Source organism: Musca domestica, unplaced genomic scaffold (genome assembly GCF_030504385.1).
Source record: "Musca domestica strain aabys unplaced genomic scaffold, Musca_domestica.polishedcontigs.V.1.1 10, whole genome shotgun sequence".
NCBI classification, from domain to species: domain Eukaryota; kingdom Metazoa; phylum Arthropoda; class Insecta; order Diptera; family Muscidae; genus Musca; species Musca domestica.
Window position 1 is genome coordinate 11675881 of NW_026712115.1, and position 14956 is coordinate 11690836.

The window sequence follows — 14956 nt, forward strand, 5'->3', positions numbered from 1 at the left end:
ATTGGGGTCTATACGACGTGGACATACATAGGCATTGTTTGTCATAAGCCATTAAGCAAATTTGAAACTTGAAATAAACGGCGAATAATGTAGCTAAAATCCTCAAAATATCGTATATAAGGAGGTGCCGTTAAATTGGAGCTGTGCGAAGACCTGGACCAGCATAGACAATTTTCTGTCACAGGCTGTAGCATCTATTACGAACTTCAAATACTGGGTAATGTGCTCAAAAAGAACCCCTTGTGTACAAAGAACCGCTTGTGACCATTCCGTTGAAAAATATGGCTAAAAACATCAAAATACCGAATATCGGGGGTACCGTTATATGAGGGCTATACAATATCGTGGATCTATATAGATAATTCTCTGCCGAGGTATAAAGTACCCACAAGGAACTCCTTGTGTGGATTTTCAGACAATTCCGATGAAAAATGTGGGTAAAATCTTCAAAATACCGAATATGGGGGGTACCGTTATATGGGGGCTATACGATATTTTGAACCTATATAAATAATTCTCTGCTGAGGTATAAAGTACCCACAAGGAACTCCTTGTGTGGATTTTCAGACAATTCCGTTGAAAAATGTGGGTAAAATCATCAAAATACCGAATATCAGGGGGTACCGTTACATGGGGGCTATACGATATCGTGGACCTATATGGACAATTCTCTGCCGAGGTATAAAGTACCCACAAGGAACTCCTTGTGTGGATTTTCAGACAATTCCGTTGAAAAATGTGGGTAAAATCATCAAAATACCGAATATCGGGGGGTACCGTTATATGGGGGCTATTCGATATTGTGGACCTATATAGATAATTCTCTGCCGAGGTATAAAGTACCCACAAGGAACTCCTTGTGTGGATTTTCAGACAATTCCATTCAAAAATGTGGGTAAAATCATCAAAATATCGAATATCGGGGGGTACCGTTATATGGGGGCTATACGATATTGTGGACCTTTATAAATAATTCTCTGCCGAGGTATAAAGTACCCACAAGGAACTCCTTGTGTGGATGTTCAGACAATTCCGTTGAAAAATGTGGGTAAAATCATCAAAATACCGAATATCGAGGGGTACCGTTACATGGGGGCTATACGATATCGTGGACCTATATGGACAATTCTCTGCCGAGGTATAAAGTACCCACAAGGAACTCCTTGTGTGGATTTTCAGACAATTCCGTTCAAAAATGTGGGTACAATCAGCAAAATACCGAATATCGGGGGGTACCGTTACATGGGGGCTATACGATATCGTGGACCTATATGGACAATTCTCTGCCGAGGTATAAAGTACCCACAAGGAACTCCTTGTGTGGATTTTCAGACAATTCCGTTGAAAAATCATCAAAATACCGAATATCGGGGGGTACCGTTACATGGGGGCTATACGATATCGTGGACCTATATGGACAATTCTCTGCCGAGGTATAAAGTACCCACAAGGAACTCCTTGTGTGGATTTTCAGACAATTCCTTTGAAAAATGTGGGTAAAATCATCAAAATACCGAATATCGGGGGGTACCGTTATATGGGGGCTATACGATATCGTGAACCGATATAGCCCATCTTCTAACTTGACCTGCCTGCAGACAAAAGAGAGATCTGTGCAAAATTTTAGCTTCCTATCTTAATTCGTTTAGACTGTAGCGTGATTACAACAGACGGACAGACGGACGGACAGGGCTAAATCGTCTTAGAATTTTACGCTGATCAAGAATATATATACTTTGTTGGGTCTAAAATGATAATTTCGATGAGTTACAAATGGAATGACGAACTTAATATACCCTCCATACCTTTTTTGGTGGAGGGTATAATAATAAACAAAGCCTACTGTTGCATATTTAAAATATTATTCGACACTGTAAGACTCCCGTACAGAGTTGCAAACTTTCTTATTGTTCATGAATGAATTCATGTTTTTTTCCTATAAAAAATTATATAAAACTAGAGATTTTGAAACATTCCTCTTAAAAAAACATTAAGGGTGCTGTTAGTTCTTGTGTAGTCCTCGTTTTACGGTTTAGTTTAAGCCAGTCTCTCAGGAGCACAAACCCCAGAATAACCGGCTAAAGTATGTTGACAATATCTTCACAATACCTGTTATATGGATTCGGTTTAAAACGACATCTTACACTGACAATTTCCTGCAATTAAATTAAGGATGACAATCTTCTACAAGTATTATAGAAAAACTAACCAAACTTCTCCTAGCTTCCGCAAAATGATAATTTGAAACAAAATTCAACCATTTCATAATTAAGCCTTACATGACTTATGGGGCTAATGCCATTTTGGATTGTCTACGAGTTTTTTTATAATCACGATCATGTAAAATGAAAAAGTTGTTATAAAAAAATATATAAAACATATTTGCTCTGTTCCAGAACTGCATGGTTAAACAAGGAGGTGAAGTCATTTCAAATAAGCATATCCATGGTACGATAAAAGGTAAGGTAGAGCTCCCAGCTTATTAAAATTTTTTTTCTAAGTGTGCCTGACATCTGTCAATTTTGTGTATGTATATGTTGTTTTAACATTTATAACAAAATATTTTCAAAATCAATGATTGGAAGAATAATAATATTAACCAGATTTTCATTAGAATTGAAAGAATGAACACTTAGGATCATATTCTTAATGTGGCGTTTCCACTGCACTTGATTCGCTCTCTATTCGTTGTTTGACCCTTATGCCATGTTTACGTTAGAACTTTTTGTAGGGTTAACCTACTTTGAGAGGATTTATTTGAAGTAAAAGTAATGGATATGAAAATTTAAATCCAAATCCAGTGGGTTAACCCTCATATATATAAACGTACTATTAACTATGAAAAAACTACCTAATTCTTCACACAAAATTTCCTGAGCGAACACTTATATTTGTACGTTGTTCAAATCAAATCACTTTCAGAACAACGAAAAAATATGTCCCATCCCTAAAAAATGAGAGCATTTATCGGAAAAATAAATTATGACATTTAAAAATTAAAAATAGAAAAATTTAATGAAATTTTAAAAATTTTTGGGAAGACTGAAAATTATGAATGAAAACTACAATGTTGAATGGCGTATGTACATTCAAACGAAAGTAAATTTTGTTTTCTCTCTCATTCGAGGTGCGCATTTTGTCCACGGGTTGAAATTTCCACAGAAAACTGCAAACAAAAGAGGCAATATTTCCAAAATGTTTCTATCGGCAGAAAAAGTGTTTGACAAGTGTCTCTCCAGCAGAATTTAAAAATGAAAAAACACAAAAATATGTTCAAAATGTCAACATTTACACAAAAAGTTGAAAACATAAATGAAAATTGTAAAATTAATGATATAAAAAATCTTTGGGAGGAAAACAATAATTTCTTTTATTCATATAAGTGAGAATTTCATGTATTTTCGTATAAATTCCCATTAAAATCCACAAACAAAATTTTTGGAAAAAGGAATTATTTTACTATGAATTACGAATCGTGCCGTATGAACGGGTTAATTCGTGTACCTAATTCTGAGAGCGAACAATGTTGTTAGGTTTCCAATGGAAACATGCTATAAGAGAACATCCAGGCATTTCATTAATCTTTCGCGCTATTTGACTAATTTTAGAAATGAACAAAACATATCAAAAAAAAGTGTGCCCGATTTCTTTCAATTTTGTGTATGTATTTGTTGTTTTAACATTTATAACAAAATATTTTCAAAATCAATGATTGGAAGAATAATAATATTAACCAGATTGGAAGAATAATAATATTCATTAGAATTGAAAGATTGAACACTTAGGATCATATTTTTAAGAGAACATCCAGGCCTTTCCATAATCTTTCGCGCTATTTGACTAATTTTAGAAATGAATAAAACGTATCAAAAAAATTAAAACAACTGGTTGCTTATAATTTTGAATTTTTATAAATCTGTATGGATTTATAAATATAAATTTGACAATGAGACATTGTCAAATAAAAAATTTTGCAAAAAAATTTAAACATATGATAGCATGACTTTATATTCTTAATTCGACCATACAGAACTGCAAGAATGTAAAGTGGCGTTTCTACTGCACTTGATTCGCTCTCTATTCGTTGTTTGATCCTTAACTATGAACATTATAAAATTAATGATATAATAAACCTTTGGGAGAAAAACAATCATTTCTTCTATTCATATTAGTGAGAATTTAATGTATTTTAGTTTAAATTCCCATTAAAATCAACAAACAAAATTTTTGAAAAAAGGAATTATTTTACTATGAATTACGAATCGTGCCGTATGAACGGGTTAATTCGTGTACATAATTCTGAGAGCGAACAACGTTGTTCGGTTTCCAATGGAAACATGCTATAAAAGTTTGTACTTCATGATATCGGACAAATTAACAAAACTAGTAGATTCTCGCTGACTCGTTACCGACAAAAATTGGCTTTAGAACTGGCAAGAAGATAAAATTCATAGTACAATGGGGATTACCTCCTTCGTAAAACTACTAAACCAAATGTCTGTCAAAATTTTTCAAATTAAATACAACAAGTTCTCATTTATTTAATAATTTTGCAATTTTGAAATTAGCAAAGGACGCAAAAAATGAATGATATGCTTAGGCTTTCTTTCAAAAATATGATCCAATCTGTTCAATATTTAAATTCCATGGAAAATCTGGTTAACATCTTTATTGCTGTTTATTTTCATGGTAGAATTAACAAGGTAAAGACAAACAATCATTGCATATTTACGCGGTTTCCAATTATTTATTCAAAATCATTGCAGCAAGTTGTTTGGTTTTTTGATTGTTTTAATAGTAATTCTCATGGTACAATGAATTCAAGGTAGGGCAGAACTACCATATGATTTAATTTTTTTTTTTATTTTTCTGGCTTAATATGTCAACTTCATTTGCTTATGTGTGTGTCTTCTTTTCAATAATAAAAAAATGTTCAGAAAATATTCAAATTCGGGTGTTTTCAAAATGCTTATTGCAACGAATGCATCGACAAAATCGACAGCTTTTGTCGCGAAATAAACCATAAGAGACATATAGAACATGATATTGAAAAGAAATTTTGACCATTCATTCAGTTTTCGCGGTTTTAAATTATTTATTCAAAATCAATGCAACAAGTTGTTTGCTTTTTTATTATTTTGTTAGTAATTCTGACATTACAAGCCAAACAGGTAGACCTCTATACTTGCAATTTTTTCAAAGTTGACCTACCTTCTCTTCATTGTACCATGGTAATTCTGACATAACAAAACAAACAGGTAGACCTCTATACTTGCAATTTTTTCAAAGTTAGCCTATCTTGTCTTCATTGTACCCATGGTACAATAAGGAGGTAGAACAGCTTCGTAATACTACAGAAATAAAGCCCAGAGGCTATGTCCGCTTCCTGTCAGACTCATTCAAAATTATATACAAGTTGTTTTCATTTTTTTCATATTTTCCTCACTTGTAAAATGAGTTAAATAGCCCGAAAGATGAATTAAATGCCTGTATTTTCTTTTAAAAATATGATCTAAATAGTTCGATCTTTCAATTGCATAGCAAAACTGGGGAATAGCTTCAATGCGGGTCCCGCAATGTACGCGTCTTCCAATCATTGATTTTGAAAATAAATACATGCACAAAATTGGCAGAAGACGGGCACACTTAGAAAAAAATTGTAATCAGTTGGTAGCTCTAACTTACAAACTTACTCTAACTTAAACTTACAAAAAATCGCCGTTGTACTTAATAAAACTCCAACTGCGATAGTGCGAAAATGTTTTTTCGCGATTAAAAAGGAGTGACACTCCATTAAGAAACATAGACGTATATTTTTTATGTTTCCTAAAATTGCAAATGTATATATATTATGTGTGTATGCAGTTTGCTTTCATTTTGAAAGGGATGTAGCTTTTCCCACGATTTTCCTGCGATTAGTAGAAGAGCTGAGAGATTAGGGCATATAGCTAACAACTTAGATATGAATGAATGATATGAAATCATTCAAACTAAATAATTGAGGAACTATTCTTCTGCATTTTAAATCTAATAATCTAAACTCTAAAAAGTGTATTTTTTAAATTAAGTTAATTTATTGAAAATTAATTATTTTGTTTACATTTTTGGACATTTTACTCTAACACTTGTATTACGTACAAAAACAAATTTGTATGTGGTTGTTGTACAACAATGCTTCCTGTTACCTGTATTATTCTACCATGGTTTTATTTATTTTTAGATATAATGCCGTTTTAGATATTTGCCGTTCACAAAACAGTAGTACTTGTCTTGATTTGAATTTAATTGTTTACATTATTTTCTATCATTAAATTTACATCTGGTGGTTGTTTAAGTTTTTGTTATTTGCTTTCATGCATTGCAATGCGTGTTGGGTAAACACTTTTAGTACCATTTAAACAACTCTGCCGGTCTTTAGAGCTGTCATTTGCAGCGAACGTGCAAAACGTCAAAGTTTATGTCTGCATGAGGAGGAAGCAACAAACGCGCGTACCATGGACAAATTAGCAATATTTAAGTTGTTATTTTTCTTATATTTATGTGGACAACAATCTACTGAGGCAACAAAATTGAACTTTCCTCGAGTTCTGTTGCCCATCTTTGATAAAATCTCTATAAACTTCACTTTGCAAGTTAGTGAAAAAGGATGCTATAAATGGTGAGTATCGGCCTTGGATTTGGCTCATTTCGCTAACCTTTGCGACAGACATGAGGTCGATGTTGTTTTGTTGTTGCGAATAGAAGCGTTTTGTTTATAGCGACTAGATGAGACAAACCACCACCATTAACATATGGAGAAGCAATTGGCGCCTTTACTGTCAACTTAACCTTAAAATTCAATCTTATGTCTCCTTTTTAGGACTTCCTCTCGGCAGGATTTAATTCTAATTACACCGCTGTATGAAGATGCTGATGACAATGAGTGTTCCTATGAAGCAACAGTAACTGTTTTAACACGGGAACGTAGGCGAAACACCGCCATCGTTCTGGCTGAAAATGTAGCCACTGGTGATTCGCTGCGGTGCGATGTTATTTTGGATGTTATCGATCGTCTTGGTGTTGAGACAACAACGCGTCAATTATATTTAGAGGAAGCACCGGAAACTTTTGTTCTACATGCGGAAGATACACAAGGCAATGTATTTACTACTCTGGAAGGTGTTGAATTTAACTGGGTAATATCCTCGCTGAATAAGGACAGTAAGGATTGGTCGTCGGCTTTAAGATTTTTAACATTCACTGAAAGTCCCTACCATGAAGTTCCTAAAGCATTGGAGAAATTTGAAGCACAGGGTCTTAAGGGATACATGGTGCTATTAGAAGGCATTAATACCGGAACAGCAAAGGTAATAAGCGAAAGAGACTTTAAAATGTCAATTTTTTTATTAACTCGTCTGTATTGTTTCCCTAGGTTACTGTTAATCTTCCGTATACAGAGTATGGCTATGTTCGACCTATTGTAGTATACATCAATGTTTTGGCCAATATTATTTTGGAGCCATCAGATGTCTATGTTTTACCAGGCGACACTATCAATTTCCGCATCTTGCAATTAAAAACTGGCAAATTGCAAGAGATTTCTCTAAACAATCAGTATTTCTTAGAAATCGAAGACGTTAACATCGCCAGCATGAAGGGCGTTTCAGCCACGGGCCTTAAAGCTGGCACCACTATGGTTGTGTTGCGTGATCGCAATGTTCCCAACGATGGTAGCATTACGGGCGACAGCGAGGCCATGAAAAACGCTGTGCCAAGCGCACGTTTAACAGTTGCCCATCCCAAAAAATTAGGTTTGAGCTTATTGCCACATAACAATTGGATAACCGTTGAAGGAGAAAAACACGAAATTGCAGTGGATTTATTCACACAGTAAGTAACACCAATCGTTGCAATAATATTAGATGACGTACCTAGAGAATAAATTAAAGAATATTTTGACACGTAAACTTAAAACAATATCAAAAGATACAAGTTGGCTTGAAAATTTGAATACGGCTTTATTCGCACAATTTAGCACATAAGTAATATTTACGTCCACGTCTACTTTTTTAAACATAGATTTTAGCAAGTACCTAACTTATTATTATTTTTTTACTGTCTCATTTTTAAGCGATGACCATAAAATTACTTTAGGATCCCGTTACTCAGTAAATTCTGAATTGGACGAGTCACTGTTTTTTATACAAAAGCGTAGCAAGAATGGATCCCGTCTATATGGAGAAGCCATAAGGGAGGGTATTACACCAGTATACGGAACTTTCAAAGATGTAAGTGTATCTTAAAGATTTATTTGTTACATGCGACTAAATTGTACTCTGCCTATTGTTTACAGTTGACCGCCCAAGCTGAATTACAAATTTACAGTGAATTAACATTATCACCTGCCAAAGTGATTTTGCCCTTTGATCCCAATATTGTCAAGACCCAAAGAATTCAATTCCAAGCCAAGGGTGGTGACGGTTCTTACGTTTGGATGTCCCATCAGCCACGTTTCTTGCATATAACACAAAATGGTCTAGCCACTACCGTAATAAGGGATTCAAATGTCAAGGGTGGTCTTGATACCTACGATGGGGCTACTGGAACCTTGTTGACTGCACACGCCCACATTAAAGTGGCCTTGGCAAAAAATCAGAAAATTTCACGACAAGCGGATGTGTACTTTGTGCCACCAGTCAAATTACAAATTGTAAAATATAACTTTGAAACAGCTCTAAAGGATTACGTTCAATTGCATGTAGCAATTTATGCATATGTCAATAACACACTTATGCCGCTGACAAAATGTGAAAATCTTGTCTTTGATTATGAGTTTTCCAACCAAATATTCCAAGTTGATTACAACGCAGCCTCAGCGGCAGCTTCAGAATTGGCTCCGGAGGCTTGTCAGATTGTGTATTTGCGCAGCACAGCAATTGGACTTACCCACCTTAAATTATCGTACAAATTCCGGGAAAAACTTTTAAAAGACGAAGTAACCCTGAGTGTCTTTGATCCATTAACTGTTCTTAATCCGTCAGAGAACCACGTTGTTCTCCCCATTGGCTCATCGCGAAATGTCATTTACACAAATGGTCCCCAGAAAATATACACACTCGAAGCTGAGTTGACCAAAGGTGTCGATTACAACCACAACATTGCTAGGGTCTCTGAAATTGAATTTGACACACAGAACAATATGTATGCCTTTACTGTGTTGTGTAGAGAAGTAGGCGAGACATCTTTGGAATTCAATGTTTTCAATGCATTGCTTACACCGAATTTTCAGCCATATCACTCCAAAATAACCACCAACATCTATTGTGTGAAACCAAGATTTCTTAATTTATACACGCGGGAACAACTGCGATCATCGTGTCCATTAGAAATGAGAAATGCTTTGCTACAGCTTAAGGATCAAGATGACAAATTTGAAATCGAAATTGAGGTTCAAGATGCTAAAAATCGTAAGCTGATGAATATAACTTCATTATTTATTGATTGGGAGTTTGCAGCTGGGGAGCAACGTTACCATAGTGGTGCCATTATACACCATCGGCAAGCCGAAGAAGAATACTTGGAAGGTATTCGTCTTCCCGGCAAGGATATTTTGGTAACCCAGTTGAATGAAGTGGCACAAAATTTCCGTATCAAAGGTGTTGTAACAAAATATGATGACTTGGTATTGCGAAAACAAAACATATATCCAGAAGAGCCTCCATTCGGTATCAAAAATGTAAGTTATTTTTACAAAGTTCATTGAAGCTTTATTTGATGAAAATTAATTCCTTATTTACAGCCCAAAACTGGAGAAATTGTAACCCCCCTTATTGAAAATGAAATTCGTTTTATGACGGTCAATAGTACATTCTTCCCTTCGGATCACATCAGCATTTTCTTGGCCAAGGGTCGTCGTGAACGCATACCAATGTCTCAAGGTAGTGGTTTCTATGATTTTCAACTATCGGAATCAGGAATAGTCAAAGTGGAATTCGATAACAAGGAAAAAGAATTGATTGTTTCCCCTCTACGAATTGGCCATGTAAGTTGCAATTTGTGTGCATTTTTATGCCAAAAATGACTGTTTGATCATTTATTTAGACTCGTCTTGAATTGATTGATCGCTGCTTAATGAATGAACCTGCTCATTTATCCATCTCGGTGGTAAGCATTGGAAGTATTCGTGTGGAGGTTCCGGATCGAGTGGAGCGCACAAAGTCTATAGAAGCAATTGTTAAATTGTATGACTCACATGATAACCTGTTAAATATTGATCCATTTAATTTACAAATTTATGAATTGACGGAAGAAGTCTTTAATTCGAATATATTAAGTCTTCAATTGGGAGAACAAGTCGATTTGGGAATTGGAGAAATTAGGTGAGCTAGTGTGATAAACTTAATTTTGTATTGCTTTTGTTTTTGTATGGTACATATACATTATAAAGATATATTAACCACACATTCACACATATGAATTTCAGATATATTATAACAGGTAATAATTTAGGTGAAACTAAAATAGTTTTCAGTTCCGGCAGCGGGGAGATGTTGGTATCCAGTGAGCCAGTAAATGTTCAAGTAAGTTTCCTTTCCCTTAAGTACAACAAGGCCCTTAGTTAACATCAATACGTTTACACATTATAAGGTATTCCCTCCTTTACGTTTGTATCCACGCAACACTACACTGGTTGTAGGTTCAAGTGTTCAAATTTACTACCACGGTGGACCACATCCAGATGTAAACATAGTCTACCATGTGCACGATCAAAAGGTTATAAGTAAGTATAAATCTCTAGCATAGATTATATTATATAGCTAATATTTGTATATATTTTATTAAGGCATGGAATCAGCCATAGTAACTGCATTTAAATTGGGCGATACTAAAATTAGTGGAAAATGTGTAATGACAAATCCTATCAATGGCAAAGAGGTTGTAGTTTCCGAAGATACTGTGGATGTACATGTAGTACCTTTGGTCAATATACAAATTAAAACACCACTGGTTCGTATTCGTAGTGGTGCAGTTATGCCAGCTTATATATGGGGTAATTTTTTTAAATCAAACAGTTGACGATAAAACTGTTTTATTTATTTTCACACTCTATTTTTAAGGTTCTCCTGATCTATCGCCCATGGTATTGGGTACATTGTCAAATATGCATATAACATGGTCAACTAATCAACCCGACGTGATTAACATTTACAACATTTTTGCTGATGCTGGTGAGTTGAATATAAAAATATACATACTGAATCACGATACAGCATTATGAAGGCAAATTATCCTATAATGCTCACAAAAGGTTCACATAACAAATTATTCTTTGATGAGCCTGAATGGTTGAGTTTCATTTCAGGAACAGATACGGAATATACAAACTATTATAAACTAGTAGTAAAAGCTATTGCTCAAACATACCATTATCCTTGAGGAATATTCTCTTTAGAACGTGAAAAATTATTAGCCTTATTCCAAACGATATAGGAGAATCAAAAATATTGTTTTTGAAAAATAAATCGTGCTGTTGCAGCTTAATTTTAATCGAAGGATTTGCAGTAACGTTGTAGAAGAACTTTAGAATAAAACAGAGTGACGAATGTCGTGCAAAATGTCAGTACAATTGAATTCAAAACAGTAGTAGAAAACATATGCTATATAACACTATAACATATTTTGACTCTATACGTCAGTGGAATTGACGTCAATGTAAAGTCAGAATATATTCAGTTCATTCACGTATATGTAATTTCGCAGGAAGTGACTTTTAACATTAAAGACATTCGTATTATATATTCGCCTTATATGTACAAAATATTGGAAATTTGCCTATCTTCCCCACAACCGTTTTATTCGATCTATTTCGGTCCCTGAACATTACCCGATCATCACCAAAATAAAATGGCTTCTTCAAGGGCTTCTTCGTTTCAATGCGATCAAACTGCGATCTATATCTATATGAGCAATATGTTGAAAAACAAATTAAATAAATGACTTTGGATTTTGTCATAACTTAGGACCCTTTTACAATTGATTCACGCTTAAGTCGGTCAACTCCTTCTCATACCTCTCCCATTAAGGGAATTAGAGACCGCTTTTTTAATTTTCAAATATTTTTCCCATATAAGATATATAGATATGTTTCGTAGGGTAGGTTAGGTTTAAATGCGCGCAGTTATCTTAAGACAACTGATCTACTCGGAGATCTGCTGGTCATTGCATTCATACTAAATTGAAGAAAAAAGAAAAGAAAGGAAAAATAGTTTTGTAATCCATGATGAGAAATTATCTGTTGTTTCTAGTCACTTTAATTTTCTGTCTAACTGAAAAATAACTACTGGTTCTGTGTCGGAGAATGCATACATATCTTACATAATTGCTCCTCCACAAGACTATTTCTCTCACGGAAGAGAGTTGGACGGTGGCAGAGTAAATGTTCAACCGTTCAGTTTCCTCATGTTGACAGAGCCTGCAGTAAACGGTGTCATCGCCACCCTACTTTCAAGAGATGACCCCTATATTATAGTGACGAGTGATGACCACAGCATGAAAATGGGCGACCTTGTTTGGCTACACCGAGTTTCCAACTTTTAAATCGATTGACTAGGATCAACGTCGTGCTACTTCATTACCAGAAAGGCTGCAATGGCCTGGAACCCAATAGAGCTTTATGGACGACTTATTTCCTGCTCATATCATATATAGTGTTAAGATGGTATATATCAGTTCAACCTTTTTAGTACATCCGCGATAAAGGCATAAAACTCAAAAATTACATCCACGATTTAGTCCAAACTTTGCACTTCTCAATTGATGGATGATCACCAAATGAGCAAGTAAAAAAAATAAGTTTGCGAGGCCCAACTTTTAATACACTCTACGGTAAGGAAAAGACAACCTTAAAAATAACATTATCGGCATTCAATACTCGAATAGGTTTATTTTAAATTGTTATTATTTTCTTTGAAAATGAAAAATGAGTAGCCGTTACGTCATCGGTCCATGTTGACCGAATGTTTGTTCACAAAATTGAAAAGGAGGATATTGGCAACATTTGGTTTCGACAGGACGGCGATAGGTGTCACTCCAGTATTGTGATTGGTTTATGTAACACAAATTAAATATAATTTAGCAAGAGTGGTATGCTACTTATGTGTCTCTACTTTAACGAACAATTTTATGAAGAATATAGTTCTTACTTGTATTCTTGGATTTTAAAAGAAACAACAACCATGGTAAGCAGATCTAAAGTTATCCATGTCTATAAAAATGTTTCTATTGCAATATTGTACTTATTCCCAGTGTCCTTGGTTGGTCTGTCACCCGCTCCAAAGTTGTTTAAAGGTCTAACCGAATTGACAGCAATTTAATGTGGAAGAAATGAAAAGATTTGAATTCACTTTTCGGAAAATGCCTATATATTACCACGGTATTTGTAGCCCGATCGACTGTGTTAACTCAGATTCATTCTTTGGTGTAGCTTCCTTTAGCAGACTTCACGACAAATTGTCATTTCGGTTTTTGAAAAAAAAGATAGATACTGCCTTAATTATTTTACTAGAAGATGGAATTGTCATATAATTTCCTAGTGGAAAATTCTGTCTGCATCGATGTCCATATTTATTGATCATTAATGCATTAAAGGTATTCATTTATTTATTCAAATTCATTTTAGTAATACTAGGCCTAAAAGACCATGTAAACATATTACTTAGCATATAAATCCTGAGTATTTAATATTACATTACAAAATATAAAAATTATTAACACCTATATTCCATATACTTGGCTCCCAGCCATAAAAATATATAAGAAAAATAAATTCAAAATCACATGGCCAAATGAACAACAACCCTTAAATGTTACACTTTTGTTAAAAAAAATGTAACTACGAAAAAAATAATGATAAAATTTTATTTCGAACTGTTACAGAAGTGAAATCAGATGAGCATGAAGTTTCTTTCTAAACACATTATTTGAGTGAGAAAATATCCTTAGTTCGCAAGGCAGCGGATTCCAGATACGTGCAACGCGAACGATCTTACATAAGTAATTCTATTAAGTAAAGGAAAACTTATCTGCGGATTTCTTGTTGAATGTAAAAGCGAGAAGCTTGCAAGTAGGGACGTAGGTTTTCCAGTCGTTATTCTCCAACTAAGAATGGGGATAGTTTTAATATAGTGCCAACTTATTACATTTCTATGTATTCCAACTAAATCTACTCAAAATATTGTCTCCATTCGCGTTTGGTAAATATTGATATTACTTCTAGCGATCGAATTCAAGAAATAAATTAACTGTAAAAATATCTTTTCATATCCCTAATCATGGTACAATGTCCATGTCCCCAATATTGTTTTCTATATATATTTTGTACTTTTTTATGTATTTACTTTCTATTAACATTTAATTTCATTGTTAATAATTTCTATAGGCATTGAATATTCGGACACAGATCTCATTTCTGTTCGCGTTAAAGCCTTAAATCCCGGCAAGGCAAAAATCCAGGCAACAGTTCAATTACCGGGTGGACAGAAAATTTCTACTTTTGTCGAAGTAGTCGGTAAGTGAAACACACAGTAATTTTGAGTCTTACCACTATCATGTTTTTGTTTTCTTGTCATTTATTTTATTTTTCAATTTAGTTTTCAAACAACTTGAACTGGAATCCCCAAAACACATAACGACGGATACAATTCTGCTAGCACCACGTAGCTCCATTCAATTGAAAGCGAACTTAGACGATGTCCTCTATAGACTGTCCAGCGATAGCAATGCAATAGTGAAAGTGACACCAGATGGCATTGTCCGAACACAAGAGACTCTGGGCCGAGATTTAGTCATTGTATGTACATGTACCAAGGGCAAACACCCAAAACAACAAAGCAAAACTCATCTATTGACCATTCACACTCACCTCTTTTTTGTTGTTGTTTTCTTTTTTCCTTTGTTATGGCAAACTTTTTTATCTCTT

General features: G+C 34.5%; 1 protein-coding gene and 1 non-coding gene across 2 annotated transcripts in view; both read left to right on the forward strand.

Annotated features, from left to right (window-relative positions):
* The first annotated feature begins 6438 nt into the window (after nucleotides 1-6438).
* LOC101891849 (nuclear pore membrane glycoprotein 210) overlaps nucleotides 6439-14956 on the forward strand; it is a 159779-nt gene continuing 151261 nt past the window's right edge. The window contains exons 1-13 of the mRNA XM_005192007.4: nucleotides 6439-6658; nucleotides 6860-7346; nucleotides 7412-7869; nucleotides 8111-8267; nucleotides 8333-9715; nucleotides 9779-10021; nucleotides 10081-10358; nucleotides 10463-10559; nucleotides 10627-10759; nucleotides 10823-11029; nucleotides 11097-11207; nucleotides 14417-14545; nucleotides 14628-14827. Of these exons, the coding sequence (XP_005192064.1) occupies nucleotides 6495-6658; nucleotides 6860-7346; nucleotides 7412-7869; nucleotides 8111-8267; nucleotides 8333-9715; nucleotides 9779-10021; nucleotides 10081-10358; nucleotides 10463-10559; nucleotides 10627-10759; nucleotides 10823-11029; nucleotides 11097-11207; nucleotides 14417-14545; nucleotides 14628-14827 (4047 nt within the window). The 5' untranslated portion in view covers nucleotides 6439-6494. The remainder of the gene's footprint in view (nucleotides 6659-6859; nucleotides 7347-7411; nucleotides 7870-8110; nucleotides 8268-8332; nucleotides 9716-9778; nucleotides 10022-10080; nucleotides 10359-10462; nucleotides 10560-10626; nucleotides 10760-10822; nucleotides 11030-11096; nucleotides 11208-14416; nucleotides 14546-14627; nucleotides 14828-14956) is intronic.
* LOC131804662 (small Cajal body-specific RNA 8) lies at nucleotides 11234-11364 on the forward strand. Its single transcript, XR_009343210.1, has one exon. It is a non-coding gene; the product is annotated as a small Cajal body-specific RNA 8 (non-coding RNA).